At 40.4% G+C, this 17051-nt stretch overlaps 1 protein-coding gene across 1 annotated transcript in view; it reads right to left on the bottom strand.

Annotated features, from left to right (window-relative positions):
* LOC143035271 (uncharacterized) overlaps positions 1-16850 on the bottom strand; it is a 91602-nt gene extending 74752 nt beyond the window's left edge. Inside the window, exon 1 of the mRNA XM_076202125.1 lies at positions 16670-16850. Within this exon, the coding sequence (XP_076058240.1) occupies positions 16670-16763 (94 nt within the window). The 5' untranslated portion in view covers positions 16764-16850. The remainder of the gene's footprint in view (positions 1-16669) is intronic.
* Between the last annotated feature and the right edge of the window lie 201 nt (positions 16851-17051).

Raw genomic sequence — 17051 nt, 5'->3', positions numbered from 1 at the left:
GAATTGCCCTTAGTGAATACTGTAGGCGAAGTCGTCCTGTAGTTTTTCCAAATTCACATTTGACGACAATCGTGACAGAGTGACCGGGGCTTAAAGGAGACTGACATTCAAGGAAGGCAGTAGCAGAAGGGAGGTACATTCGAACAAGTGGAGACTTGACTTGCCTCCAAACATAAACTAATGCTGCGGGCCTCTGGTCCGTAAGGAAGTCAATAAAGTCCGTCAAATATTTCATAAAACTTATGCATTCAACTTCCCTAAGACTCTCAAGTTGTTTTCTTCTCTAGAGACCAACAATGATGAAAATCGTTAGGAATCACCCACACTTGAAGAAACGCGTCCCCCCAAGGGGCCCACAAAAGAAAAACCTCAGGTATCCCAGTGGCCTACCCCGTGGGGTTCCTGCAGGAGCGAAAGATTCTTTGGATGACTTTGGGTAATCTCCCCCAAGGGAATGCAAGTCGCCTTGAGGTCAGCCATGGTGTATATTCAGCTGGGGGGAGGGGGGGGGACGAGAGGCTCCCTCCTCCTCCCCTCCCACGCGCCTCGGAGGGTAAGGTTAAGCCGTCTCAGGGACACGAGATGTCACCCTTGGGGCGTTCTGTGCATCGCGTCCTCGGGAGGGGAAGTCAAATGGGTCTTAATGTGTTTGGGCCGAGTGGGTTGGGAGTTTTGACTCGGCCACCCGCCTTTATATAAAGAGAAAAAGGGCCTCGCGCGCGCACACGCACGCACACACACACACGCTCAAGTTAGGCACTTTCCTCGAACTGCGGACAAGACCCGTCGTTTTGAGGGTAAATTAATTTCCTCAACCTTGGGTGTAAATTTGCTCACCCTCTCCCCTCTTTAGAGGGTAAAGGAAAAGCATAGTAGGGGAGAGGAGGGGACATGCATGACGCATTTGACTGGATACGTCATGTCCATGAATGACATACATACGTTCTTCATGGGTCCCGAATGGGGTCTTTGGCAAAGGGTCTTGTTTCATTTTATTTTGTTTTAGGTATTGGTTTGTTTTGTCAAGGGTGGGACCCAAAACAACATAGGGGTAGCTTTCCTTCGTTGGGTGAGTGTTGGTGTATTTATATTCGGGAGGAAGGGGGGTTTATCGAATGGGTGGTGGAAGTGGAAGAGGTGGAGGTGGAGATGAAAGGTGGTAGAGGAAGTGGAGATGGTGATATAATAAACACTGCTGATTAGTGTGGCGTCAGTTAGGGGGGGGATGGAAACGGCCAATCGAAATGAATCACAATACCTCCATCCCCAGCGAAGGTCCCCCCCCCCGCCACCCCACATACAGTGAATGAGATCGCCAGTCGGCAACCTCATCGAACGGGAAGAGAAAGTATCACCGGGTACGCAAGGCTCCATTCTTACCTCTAATCGTTTATTCTGGCTACCGCCGGGTGAGCCCCCTCCCGACCCTCCGCAACGACATTGTTGAAAACAACACCGATAAAACGATGGGATCTCTTCCTGGCTCTAGCACCAGAAGAAGCGCTCGTACCGGGTACCCGGTCTGAACGGGTCACCGTTCTTTGACCGACTGACCTGCTTTGTGCGTGCGTGCATGCGCGCGCGCGTGGAAAGAGAGAGAGAGAGAGAGAGAGGGAGGGAGGGAGAGAGAGAGAGAGAGAGAGAGAGAGAGAGAGAGAGAGAGAGAGAGAGAATGGGGGGTGTTAAGGAGGGTTTTCGGGAGGATGACGTCATCAAAGCGTCCCTCCAGGGACGGCCGGCTGGCCGGCCCGGTGAGTCACCTTCTCAGCGAAGAACCTTGGGATGGTCGCCCTCCGCTCGTCTGCTGCCAGTCACACAGCCAGCCAGCCAGCCAGCAAGTCAGTAAGCCAGCAAGCCAGTCAGTCAGGCAAGCGGCACGCGGTCCCGACTGACCGCCCTCCCCCTCCCCTGAGCACACACACACACCCGACGCCGCAGAATACCACTGAAGGACATGAGCTGTGACGATCCAAACCCTGATAACTACGTGAATGGGTCCTGCTTATTAACATCATTTATTAGCAACGGCCAACCAACTTCAATCGCCGTTCCTTCATTTTCTTTTGCAATTCGCCATCTCACCCCATAATAACAATAATGAAAAGTAAGCAAATCGTCGAGTTTGTAGGCATAAACAAACGCATTTGCTAAAGAAATTACAAAGGTCATCCAGTGGACCGAAAATTGTCCGATATCGGCAGATTGGCCGGATGCTCTTCTATTAGGCAAATGCATCAAACCTTAATATTAATAACTTTTGAGCTGATTTTTTAACCAATGAGACTTAAAAAAAAAATGTAGAGATCCTGAAGTTTCTTAATCTTCCCTACTTCTAAGTTACTATTTTCATGACCTAGTAACAAATAAGAATTTTATTCTTTTACATACAATTCCAGAAAACGTGGAGGCAATTAAGATCATATCCACACAATACACCTTTGTTACGAGATTGTTTGTGATAAAAACAAATGCAAGTTAAAATAAATAACTGGTCACTTTTACGATCTAACGATTGTTCCGCTTGCTTTGCCCATGACGCTCCTTATTGTCTGCCGCCAGGCGATTTTATTCATCAAAAGATAAATGGGGCTAAACGAGTGGTTCTTGACCTGGGCTATCTGGGGCTACCACCAAGGGGAACGAGACCTTAAAAACCTGGGTTTACGAGATATGATAGCCCCAGAACAATGGTAATGTATATATACCATGAGAAAGCAAAGCAAGGTTTGTGTCACTAATCCTTTTCGTATGTTTACATTATATTTATATTCGATGGGGGTAAGATTTTATTTTAAGATAACAAGGGATACTAAGGGCACTGAAAAAGGTTAAGAGCCACTGGGCTAGACCCACAGCGATTCACAATTTCTAACACACCGGCTGGTATGTATATACTTGCCCCACCCTCCTCGGGTCTTGGATCACGTGTTAGACTCGTGTTCGACAGCTATTACACTCCCGTGTAAGAGCTTAGAGCTTATACATGGCCTCATCTATGGGTAGTCTAACCCTTAAACACACAAACACCCATGTAGCATAATGGAATTCGGAAAAAGTATATATATATATATATATATATATATATATATATATATATATATATATATATATATATATATACATATCAGGACAATATAGAAGTAAAGAAAGCGGATTCTGAAAAAGACCTGGGAGTAATCATCACAAATGACACGGCCCCTGATAAACAGATAAACAAAATTGTCAAAGAAACCTACAACTTGCTAAGATCAATAAAGGTGGCTTTTACTTGCTTGGGCGAAGAAATGGTGGAAAAAGTACTAGTCACATTGATAAGGCCTACACTGGAGTACGCAGCGACACTGCGCAATACAGAGACGGGACACCACGAAGGTAGCTCCCATCCCATTCCCGTAAGGCAGCGTTTTTTCAAACTGCGGGTCCCGACCCTTCAGCGGGTCGCGTGGAAAATAAAATGGGGCACGAGTCTCGCGAAAAAAAAAAAAAAAAAAAAAAACGCAAGTGAGAACAAGGCAGAGGAAGAGGGAGAGATGATGAAAAATGAACGTTTCCTGAAATATCTCTTATTTCTTTCTCTTTTTCCCTCTCTCCTTTCCCCTTCTTTTCCTTTCTCCTCTCTCTCTCTCTCTCTATACATACATATATATATATATATATATATACACACACACACACACAAGGTTGTTCCAATATTGGAACACTTTATTTGAAAAGTAACGATTGAATAGCTAGTTGTCGACAGTTCCGTACCAAACATCTTTTCTTTCCTGTCTTTACTAATTTTATATGCTTACATTTTATATTCCTGTCAGTCTTTAATAATTTTAGTGAACTAAGACTTACTCTCCGCACTTTTAAATATCGTACTATATCTAGTTTTTTTATATTATATATATATATATATATTATATATATATATATATATACTCGTATATATGTGTTTATACATACACATATATTATATGTGTATATATATATAGCATATATATATATATATATATATATAATATATAGCGTATATATATATATATATATATATATATATATATATATATATATATATATATATATATATATATATAATATATATAGCATATGTATCTTATTACACCTAAGTATTATGGGTCATTTTTCAGCCCTGGGCGGGGACCAAACTGAGACCCCTAGGAAAGTTCGCAGGCGATCGCGGTGTCTCGACGTCAGCTGCTGCCTGCGACGACGCTTTTCGGCAGGAGATGGGAGAGGAGGAGGAGAAGGAGGAGGAGGAGCAGGAGCGACGAGGAGCGCCACGTGTTTCTTCCTCCACCCCCCCCCCATACCCAAGTCGAGCAGGAAACGCGCCCTTGAGTCACCGGGCAGGCAAGTGAGGTCACCAGACTGTTGACCTTGGCCCCGAGGGCAGCCGGCAACCCGCCTCTTCCTTCTGAGTGCTCTCCTTCCTCTTCCTTCTCCTCCTGTTCCGGGTGCCACCAGTCGTCGACCCTCTTCCGCCCCACCCCCACCCCCACCCCGCTCTCCTTCGATGAGTGTCTGATAAGCTGATTTCAGCGGGACGGGCCAGTGTAAAATCATTCTACAGCACATAAACACACACACATTATATATATATATATATATATATATATATATATATATATATATATATATATATATATATATACACACACACACACATAATTATATCTTTCGTGTTTTCCAGATGAACTTTTTTTTATATTCCAAAAGGAAGTCGAACAAGGCTGCCGAAATCCATTGTACTTTTCGTGAAAATACTACTAATCGAAAAAAATATATATATATGCTTACATCTCTCTTCGGGTTAGAAGAAATGCCCATACAGTTCACAGCCTAACGCTCTAAACACAAACTAACTAGACAAGAACAAGGATGGACGGGTCAGTCGCTTCATGGGTGCGCGTGAGTGGAGTTCCGTGGGGTCAGGTCCACAGCTGAGTTCGTATGATGCTTCCAGAGTACGTCATAACTAGTGCGTCTTCAAGAAAGTACGTCATACCTTGTGTGTCGGGCTGGAGCCAACTGTGAGACGCAAACCTTCCCCAAGATGTGGAGCTTTCTTGTGTTTGCTGCAGAAGTTTATTTCCGTGTTTTTCCACAAAGCCTTGGCTTTCGCACGGGTGTTGTGTTGTGTGTTTTTATCACGTATTTACGTATGCTACCCTCATGGGCAAGCATGGCGCCCTGCTAACTGCAGCAAATTGTGTGTGTGGTGTGTGTGTGTGTGTGTGTGTGTGTGTGTGTGTGTGTGTGTGTGTGTGTGTTAAGCTTGCGGTGTTTACAATCAACTCCCCGGCTTGTGGGAGTCGCCTCCAAGCTGGTTCTTGCTTGTTCAGAAAAGGAACAGCACTCTCCCCCCCCCACCACCACATACGATCGCCATATAAGGTGCCCCACCCACCACATCCCGACTGAACAACAACAACTGCTGCCTCATGTTTCACGTCATTGAAAATCGCGCAACCCCTCAGAGGCTGGTAACGGTCCACAGGAGGCGTTCCCATAGACTTCTCCAGGGCGTAACGTCGGTGTGGTTTCGGTCTGGGAACGTTTCTACCTACCGGTTCTCTGCTGGAGGGAGAGGATGTGGAGGAGGAAGGTGAGGTGGGGGTGGACGTGGTGGAAGAGGAGGAGATGGAGGGGGGGGCTAGGGATCGGGCTTATAAGTTGGAAGGTTAAATGAAGGAGAAGAAAGAGATGGAGATGGAAGAGGAAGAGGAGGAGAAGACGACGAGGGCCTCTTCTCAGTTGTCAGCCCCCATTACATGAGGAACCACTGTTGAAACTGAGAGACACCTTGGACCCGGTCTTGGTACCGAGTGACATTCCCTCGGGGTTGCACCTCCAGATGGCGGCGTTGGTGTTATTGGAACATGAAGACGTGAGGCTGGGGAGATCATTCTCTCCGACGCTGGTGCCAGAGGACCGCTATGTGCAGGGTTCTTTTTGTGTCTTACTACTGACTTTATTCTGGTTGGCGCCAGGCGATCTGACACCAGTCCACATCAAACCCTTGGTATCTACAATCGACTCTTGTGTCTTATCTATCTGCCGCCAGACGATTTTATTTATAAGTGAAATCAAATCCATCTCGGCCGCCCCATCACCTTTACTGGTAGTGACTGCCGTCTAAGCGGCAATCTTAGTCATGTACAGTGGTGCCTTCTGCGTGTTGGAGGATTAACGAGGATAGATTTGACCTCCCGTCCCCTCGTTAGATCAAAGATAACCTGGACAAGGTCACCAATCGTTAAGTACCATCAAACCTGCAAGGGAAGATTAAACGAGCTGACTTGGTCAACCTCTCTCTCTCTCTCTCTCACACACACAACGGGACCCAACTTGCGTTGCTCATTTCCTGTACACTACAATTAGGTAAATTTCACACGCAAACGTACACTCACACAACTTCAGTCCTACACACCACCAAAAACCTGAATAAAGTCACCATGTGTTAGCAAGTTGAGAGTGTCTGTCCAATGTGTTGTTTGGGTTCATTTAAGAGACACAATGCTGACTTAAATGGGCTATTCAGTGCTGTTTATCTATGTAAACAAGTATATCATGGATATAAAAAAAAAAAAAAAAAAAAAACCCGAAAAAAAGCCCGAAAAAAAAGTCTCTTTGTACCATGCGGAGGCACTTTTTCAATCTTCACAAAATGCTGGGGGTGCCATGATACAAGGTGTGTTCTGAGTGCCAATTGAAACAGAATTGACAAGTGCCCCAACTCCATCAGCCTTGTAGTATATCCCCCCATATATATATATATATATATATATATATATATATATATATATATATATAGATATATATATATATATATATATATATATATATATATATATATATATATATGGTGATCAAAATGTCCCTGTGGACCTATTTTCTATAAATAAAGTCCTGTGTAGCTGCCATTATTACAATCTGTTTTATTATTTTGCTTTTTGATCCTAAGTAAAAAATTTATAAACAATTACATTTTATTTTATTTCAGATCTTAACTAAAGGTCATGCTGCCACTAGTGTCGTATCTTTCTAGTTGAGGAAACTTAAAAAAAATCGGGAGAATATTGTCACAACGTTCATCAAGCATTTATACACAAATTTCCAAGCGTTCCTGTTCCGCATCGTAATACAGTTAGACGACTTAGAGAAACGGGTTCAGTAGCTGATGCTCCAAGATCCAGTCGACAAAAGGTCCTCTGGAAGTGCATATAAAGTTGTTAAGAAATTGTTACATCTCAAACCTTTTAAGTTTATGGTAGTCCACGAGTTAAAAGAACAGGAGCCCAGATATTTCGTGGAAAAACATGGTGAAAACATCTTTGACCATACTTTCTTCACTGATGAGGCCTGGTCCCATTTGATGTGAACAATCAAAACATTCGAATATGGTCCGCAGAAAAACCTCATGCTATGCACGAAACCACTGCACTATCAAAAGATTTGGGTTTGGTGTGCAATCTCGAATTCAAGAATTGTTGGCCCAAATTTTTCCCGTCACAATTAATTCTGAACACTACATTATCGAAATTTTGAAACCATTTTTTGACAACAGTCTGAAACTGACAAAATAATTGGTTACTTTCAGCACGATGGTGTTACTGCGCATACATTAAATGCTTCACCGAGATGTTAACATACAATTTTTGGTAACCGCACCACTTTCTACCATTGGAAAGAAGAATTCTATTAACTTTTGTTAATTTTAGTTCCGAAAAATATTGGTAGGTTTTGAAAATAAGCTGATAAGCCAAACACACTTAACTAGAACATCAGGTAAAACTACCTTCCAATGGTAAACAGCATTCGCCATAGCTGGCGGAAGGTTTGAAAGTAAGATTCTGGCCACCAAAATCTCCTGATCTTCACCTTTTACTTATGGGACGCTATGGAAAAAAAAAATATATTGCAGTAATCCCCACACAATTAAAGAATTGAAAGAAACCATCACAAATTATATTCAACAAGTTGATGACTGTGTTGAAAAACGTCTACAGAAACATGACACCCGCAACAAGATGCATTGAGGCGGATGGTGGGTCCTTTCCAGCATCTACTATAAAGTTCACCAACATGTATATCATTTACAATATTTTTTTTTCTATAAAATAATTAATAAAACGCTATCTACATACATTGTAGTAATTTTTCACAACCTATAATACTAAAAAATTAGGTGCACAGGGACTTTTTGATCACCCTGTGTGCATGTGTGTGTGTATTTACCTAGTTGTATTTTACGGGAAGGGGAGCTATGCTCGTGGTGTCCCGCGTGTGTGTGTTCACCTTGGTCTTTGGATCACGTGCTGGACTCGTGATCGGCAGCTATTTTCCACCCAAAAGAGAGCTCACAGCTCGTATGACCGGTCTATGGGTAATGCTGTGACCTTACACGCACAAACACACCCAACTCCCTGCTCACGAGTTGGAGTAACGACTCGAAGCGCAGCGATACTGAAATTATTTCAGCCCTGGGCAGGATTCGAACCCGGACCGCCGTAGTGACAGTCGGGGGACTCTACCAACCACGCCACCGAGTCGTATGTGCGTGTATGTCTGTGTGTGTGTGTGTGTGTGATTCACCATGGTCTTTGACCACGTGTTGGACTCGTGATCGACAGCTACTTCCCTCCCGGAAGCGAGTTCAGAGGTCATATATGACTGATCTAGTGAGGGATTCGAACCCGGACCGCAGTAGTGGCAGCCGAGAACTTTACCAACTGCGCCACGAATTGTGTATACATACATACACACACACACACATATATATATATATTATATATATATATATATATATATATATATATATATATATAGTCATACAAAAAATGCAAACAGCTGGTAAGATCTTTCAAATATTGCATCAAACAAACAATTGCCTGTCTAAAGATGTAATACACAAAAACTCTTACCATCCATGTATCATGAAATGATACTGGCATATATATATATATACTGTATACATACAGTGCATAATGGTACTTATCCAAGAGCTGACACCTTTACATTGGTTACCAGACTTGATTGCCTTAATGACAACAGGAGCTTTGTCAATTTAGAGATGAAAATCTAACCTGGGTCATCCACATTGAACAGGTTTTGTACAAAATATGATGCAAAAGTTTCACACACACACAGTCACAAGACCCACTACCAACTGGCACGCCCCTGAAGTGAACAGAGAAATTCCTCCGAGATACATATGTCAATATTATATGATGGTGCAGATCAATGGGCATATATATTATATATATATATATATATATATATAAAACTTGATATCAAATGAATGTAAAGAACTAATAGACAATATACAAAAATAAGTTGCTCACTCAAAGAAGGAAAAATACCAGAAGATTAGAAAAATATCGTACCTATTTATAAAGGAGGAAATAAGGAAGATCCAACAAATTACAGGCTGGTTTCCTTTACAAGCACGGTAGCCAAAAAAGTGTGAAAAAGTTATAAAAAGTATATGGATAAAACATCTGGAGGAGAACAATATACCGGTACTAAATCTGAGACAATTCGAATTTAGACAGGGAAGATCATGTACCACAAATTTGATCTGTTTTTACTCAAGGCTACTAGATATATTACAAGAAAGGGATAGATGGGCTGCTTGAGCACTCCTAGATCTACAAAAAGCTTTTAATAAAGTCACATGCAAAACACTATTAAGAAAACTGGAAACCATAGGAGGGATAGAAGGTAAGCTATTGAAATGGATGGAGGACTTTTTGCATGGAAGAAAAATGAGGGAAGTACTCAGAGATAAGTTTTCTACTTGGGAAGATGTGATTAGTAGAGTTCCACAGGGATCAGTATTGGCACCAATAACATTTGCTATGTGAATAACATGGATGAGGGTGTGGAATTTTACATGAACTTCTTTGGAGATGATGCAAAACTGTTAAAGAAAGTGAGTACTGAAATGGACTCACTGCTGAGAGATCTGATAAGGGTTTGGGAATGGAGTCAGAAGTGGGTAAGGGATTTCAGCATTAAGAAATGTAACATGGAATTTGGAAAATAGTTAAAAAAAAAAGGACATCAGGACAATATAAAACTGGTGCAAAAGAAGTAAAGAAAGTGGGATCTGAAAAAGACCTGGGAGTAATCACCACACAAGATGCATCCCCTGATAAAAACAGATAAACAAAATTGTCGCCTAAACCTATAACTTGTTAAGATTAATAAAGGTGGCTTTTACTTACTTGGATGAAGAAATGGTAAAGAAAATAGTAGTCACCCTGATAAGGCCAAAATTGGAGTACGCAGTGACACTATGGCCACCCAGTACTAAAAAGAATACAAGGAAAATCTATAGAATCCAGAGAGCAACTACAAAGATGGCCCCCAACACTATCAAAACTTTCATATGAAGAGAGATTGTCAAAACTAGAATTACCTACTCTGGAACAAAGAGAAAGTTATTTGTTGACCATCTACAGAATTATGAGAGAAACACAAGAGGACATGGAAGGAAACTCAAAATGGAGAGTTATAGAAGTTATAGAAATGCTGATATAAGAAGAACATAAGAAATAAAGGAGACTGCAAAAGACCATAAGGCCTACACTAGGCAGCTCCGTATCCATCACCACCTGTCATCCCCATCCATAAAGTTGTCTAATCGTTTTTTAAAACAACTGATAGTTTCAGCGCTTACTACGTGGTTACTAAGTTTATTCCATTCATCGACCACCCTATTTGTAAACCAATTCTTGCCTATTTCCTTCTTAAATCTAAATTTGTCCAGTTTATACCCATTACTGCGAGTCCTGCCCTGTTGTTTTATTATAATGACCTTGTTTGCATCACCCTTGTTATAGCCTTTGATCCACTTGAACACTTCTATTAGATCACCCCGCACTCTGCTCTTTCCAGAGAGTGTAAGTTTAGGTGCCTAAGCCTCTCTTCGTACCAATATATAAAGGAGGAATAAGGAAGACCCAACAAATTACAGACCAGTTTCCTTAAACAAGTATGGTAGCCAAAATTTGTGAAAGAATTAGATGGATAAAACATCTGGAGGAGAACAATACTCTAAATCCGAGACAGTTCGGATTTAGACAGGGAAGATCATGTACCACAAATTTGATCCATTTTTACTCAAGAATACTAGATATAATACAAGAAAGGGATGGATGGGCTGATTGTGATTTCTTAGACCTACAAAAAGCTTTTGACAAAGTACCACAAAAAATAATTAAGAAAACTGGAAACCATAAGAGATGTACAAGCTAAGCTACTGAAATGGATGGAGCACTTCTTGCATGGAAGAAAAATGAGAGTAGTGCTCAGAGATAAGAGTTCTACTTGGGAAGAGGTGATTAGTAGAGTTCCACTAGGATCAGTATTGGCTCCAATAATATCTGCTTATGTGAATGACATGGATGAGGGTGTGGAATGTTACGAGATTCTTTGCAGATGATGCAAAACTGTTAAAGTGAGTACTGAAATGGATTACGATTTGCTGCAGAGAGATCTGAACAGGTCTGGGAGTGGAGTCAGAAGTGGAAAGTGGACTTCAACATTAAAAAATGTAACATAATGGAATTTGGAAAAAGTAAAAAAAAAAAAAAAAAAAAAAAAAAGGATATGTAACAATGGAATTTGGAAAAAGTAAAAAAAAATTAAAAAAAAAAAAAAAAAAAAAAGGATACCAGTACAATATAAAATTGGTGCAAAGGAAGTAAAGAAAGTAGGATTTGAAAAAGACCTGGGAGTAATCACCACAAAGGACATGGTCCCTGATAAACAGATTAAAAAAATTGACGCCTAAACCTATAACTTGCTAAGATCAATAAAGGTGGCTTTTACTTACTTGGATGAAGAAATAGTAAAGAAAATACTAGCCACACTGACTAGGCCAAGACTGGAGTACACAGCAACACTATGGTCACCCAGTACCAAAAAGAATACGAGGAAAATTGAGAGAATCCAAAGAGCAACTACAAAGATGGCCCCAGCACTATCAAAATTATCATATGAAGATTGTCAAAACTAGAAATGCTGACTCTGGAACAAAAAAGAGAAAGAGGTAACTTTTTGACTAAGAATCTTGATAGAGATGACTTACTAAATTGGGATAAGAGAAATATAAGGGGACATGGATGGAAGCTCAGAAAGGAGAGTTGGAGAAGAGATCTGAAAAAGAACAGTTTTCTCCACACATTGGTGGATGTATGGACAAACTAGACAAAACAATAGTGTGTGCAAAATATACACACAAATTTAATAGGAAATCAGACATGGCGAGATACAGAGATGGGACACCATGTGTGTAGCTCCCTTCCCGTAAGACACAACTAGGTAAATACAGGCGCTCTATAAAGTAGTGGGCAGTATTCTTGCTTCAAATGTGGGAGGACTGGCTTCCCTGCCTCAAATGTGGGTGAACAGGATTCATCCCCCAGGGAAAAGCTAGGCTATTGTTCAATTCACACTTCAACTTCCCATCTTCTCTTTGCAATAGAGGGGCAATATACCAGCATCATATTTCCAAGGTGGCCCCTTATCAGTAAAATCAATTTTTAACAATGGTGTCAGACTCCATTTATAACAGTACTGATAATGAAAACTGTTGCATCAAGTTTCACCAAGTGAAAAACCAACAGTCCCACAACAGACCCTCCCACTGATCTCTATGAAGACATTTTGGATTGGTGTCTGTTGTACTGATGTGGGACTGTTCTTGTCACCAGCTGAGAGTGGACGGGGAGGAGTTGCTGCTGGTTGCCAACTCTCCAAGCATGAAAAGGTGCAAGATATAATTATGGTTGAATTGGATAGATATCATAGGCCAAGTCAAATGCTTGTCTGCACCTCCTGATGGAGGTTAGGGGGCAGCCAGATTTTTAAAATGGGCTCTGTCCATCTTGCAAAACCAATAGCTACCCATTATTAGTTTTTTCATGTGCTATTCTTTGGGAAGAACCTTGACTTCTGACTGCAGGTGGCCAATTGGGGTGGTTTTGGTATATGCTATTATTATTATTAATGCTCAGTTATGTACTGTCTACAGGATGTTTTTGTTTTCTTGATTGCTGAGAACCATGCTGTGAAAGCATAATCAGTTGTGATTCTTATGAGTGGTTTATAAGCTGTAACTAAAGTTTCTTTTTGCTGTCCAAATCCGGTCTATCACTGAACTTAGTATATTCAATTTCTTATTTGCTCACATTGTGAGGTATTCCATGTGTGAAATGAAGAGCATGCGTGTATCAAATATGGGGACTAAAATTTATGGGTTTTTGTTCAGTGGTAGAAGTTCACCATTCATCTTGACTGCTTGACGTTTCTTTGATTCATGGCTGTATGGAGTAAGATATGTAACCAAAGATTTTTGTGGTGATGTTATTGATTTGGGTTTGCCACAGCTCTGGTTTGTCAAGCTGTAAGCTATCTTGTAACTGAAGTGCATATGATGGTTAAGTTGTTTGTATATGAGAACTTTGACATGCTCTTGATTTGAGGAAGGTCATTCATGAATAAACTGAACAATCCTGGTGATGGTATGGCTCCTTGGGGGACTCCACTGTAGAAACTTCTTGGTCCTGATATTTGGTTGTACCGAGTCACTTTATATTCTCTTCCAGCTAGAAGGCTTGTGTACCATTTCTTGCCTTTGTTGAGATGTCTGTCAACTATTTTTTGACAAGTTATGCCTGGGGAAAGTAAAAAAAATTCTTTACATTTGTTGCCACAATTACTGTTCTTTCTGGAGTCCTAATCTTGTTGAAATCCTCCAGTACTTGTGTGATATTCACAAGCAGTGTGCTGGTGGAGTGATTTTCTTTTAAATTATGTTGACTTGGGAGGTGGGTGGATGAGTTTGAATTCTCTTAAGTTGTCTTCCTCTCAATCTGGATGTGGTGGAAAGAAGGGAGATCAAGAGTGGGGAGTGTTTAGTTTTATGTTGGGAAATATGCGAGCTCTTTTCCAGATTAGAATATGCAGGAAATACGCAGTTCCCATACAAAATGAAGGATATGCATACTCTCAAGAGATTGCAAAGAACAGCAACAAAAATGGTTCTACGCCTAGCATATAGACTTATGAGGATGGGTCAGACAAACTAGAACTTCCTTGTTAGAAGAAAAATGATGTGATACAACTAACGTGTTCAGGTCAATGACAGGAATGACCAAAACAGATATAGAAGATCCCTATTTTTGGAATAGAAGTGACAAGAGGTGATGGAAAAAAAAAAAAAAAAAAAAAAAAAATGTCTGACAGGTATCAAGCAATACAGCTTCCTATGCATGAGCATTAAGTTTTGGAATATCTTAAAAATGGAAAGTCAGAAAAAATACATAAATTAAAGCCAAGTTTGATGGTGACAGAGACAGGATCCTACGAACATTTCCCTATACAATTAGATACACACACACACAGTTGGAACAAGTTAGATGAGAAAGTAGTGTGTGCAAAAACAATACACGAATTTAAAAATAGTTTAGATAAAATGAGATATGAAGACGGGACACCACGAGCATAGCTCCCCTTCCCGTAAAATACAACTAGGTGAACACACACACACACACTATTGAGTATCTCTGTGCCTTTCATGATTCTGTAGATGGTCAGTAGGTCACCTCTCTCTCTTTGCTCCAGCGTTGGTAACTCCAGTTTAGCCAGTCTCTCCTCATATGATAGGTTTGCAATTGCAGGTGCCATTTTTGTTGCTGCTCTCTGGATTCTTTCTATAAAGAAAATAGAAAGAATCCGGAGAGCAGCAACAAAAATGGCACCTGCACTTGCAAACCTATCATATGAGGAGAGACTGCGTAAACTGGAGTTACCAACGCTGGAGCAAAGAAGAGAAAGAGGTGACCTACTGACCATCTACAGAATCATGAAAGGCACAGAGATACTCAATACAGAGGACATACTAAACTGGGACAAGAGAAACACAAGAGGACATGGAAAGAAAATAAAAAAACATAGCTACAGAAGAGAACTGAAAAAATAGTATGCGCAACAACCATTCATGAGTTTAAAAGCAAACTAGACACTGTGAGATACAACCATGAGCATAGCTCCCCTTCCCACAAAATACAACTAGGTAAATACACACACTATGAAAGTATATTAAATCAAATTTTTTAACAGAAATCATCTTTGTATGAAAAAGACGATCATGACGCACATGACCTGCATCATCCCTAACCTGAATAAAATTGCAGGTCCTGTGCTAAAGTAAACTATGCATTACCTTGTTGTGTAGGTTGAAGTACCACATTTGGAACTGGTGGCGAAAGAAACTCGGGCTTTAATTTCCTGTTTAGTTCTAACTACAAAATACAAAGCAAGCTCCAAGCAAAACTTGGAGAGTTCCTATGTAAATATTAACAGAGGTTGCCAATCATGGAATAAGGAGGCTGATGCCATACAAGTTATAAGGAAATTTTGGAAGACTGTGTTGCATTGGTTGAGGCGCCGGCCAGTTGTGCAAGTAGCTTGACCCAAAATGCAGTTGGGCCATTGTCCAAAGTAGAGGGCTTGACCTGAGATGCAGAGAATCTATTGTTCGTCAATGGGTGTTGTCAGAAAGGTCAGTTAGCTTGGTCACTGAACAATATACAGTCCCTTGAGAGCTGGTGGCTGTTGTTGAGACTACCACCTTGTAGCATATGTGTGCATGCTAGGCATCGAAGGGAGACACAGCTATGTTGATGATAACAGTTGAGAGCATTAACAGATGGGCCTCAGACCCAACAACAGGGCATTACATCAACTGAATAAATCAACCTGACATTTGCCAAACAAAATCCCCAAAGTACATCATCTGGTGAAACAAGAGGAATGAAAGAATGAAGGGAAAAAATAATGATTATTGTACCATCTTAGCACAATATGATAATGAAGGGAAAAAGGAATGATTATTGTTACTGTACCATCTTAGTACAATGAGGAACTACACTTCCATCCACAGTAAACATTTCTTCCCATCCACATGCAGTATGTCCTAACAGTTGTGCAGAAGATCTTGATGAATGAACATTCTGAATTATTCTGGGCATGTCAAACCATACAAGAAAAAACTGAGAATCCAAAAAGAACCATCAGATTTTTGTTATTCATAAGAAAGTTTCCAGAAGTTCAGAACTCCCAACACTTTAATTACCTTCAATAAATAATATATCTGATTTACTCCCACTGGATGTAACCAGAATCACGACTTTGGATTAAAACAGTTTTCTTTGATTAAAAAAAAAAAATCTTACAAACATTAATGTTCAATGTTGACTACCTCTATCCCTTCCAACTCTCCTTAAATATTTAATGTCTACTACTCCATCTCTTTGGAGCGACGTTATCCTCACACACAGAACTGGTAAACAATAACAAAATACAATATCCTCTGAAAAAACAATAAGAATCTTATTCTAGGCCTGCACAGAATCCATTGATATTTTCTTCCTGGTCAATTTCAAGACAAAGAAAATGCTTAACATGACAGCAACATTATGATTTCGTATTTTATACGTGTACTGCACAGAATGTTAAAGGCGTACACTTGGGGCACTACGAAAAACCGCCTCGGGTATTAGGTACAAAAATAGATAAATGTAGGGAAATTGTTTAGGAAGTACAGTAAGCGAGTTCCTAGACACGGAACAGAGGGAGTATTATTTACCTTGAACCGATGACCCGATGCTTCTTTCTACGCATAATATCACTGATAGTAAACTTAATATGAACACTTGTTTACGATTGAACCTCCTAAACATGATTCAACCATCTATTGGACCAAATACACTAAAAATAGCACTATAAATCACAATGGCCGGGACATTACTCCAACCCTTCCCACTACACACAAGTCACTGTCATCTGCAAACCTCTTTGGAATCTTGAGGCATAGATAGATGCCAACAAGTATATTTTTCTTGCTTTTATATTTATGCAATGTAAATGCAAACAAAGAATTAGTGACTCATATATTGACTATTTATATAATATTAAAAATATTCTTCTAATTCGTTACTGTTGTATAGTTATTAATTAACTTAACTAAT

Source organism: Oratosquilla oratoria, chromosome 18 (assembly GCF_046742065.1).
Source record: "Oratosquilla oratoria isolate Oo_2021 chromosome 18, ASM4674206v1, whole genome shotgun sequence".
NCBI lineage: Eukaryota > Metazoa > Arthropoda > Malacostraca > Stomatopoda > Squillidae > Oratosquilla > Oratosquilla oratoria.
This window is presented reverse-complemented; position numbering and strand designations above follow the sequence as displayed.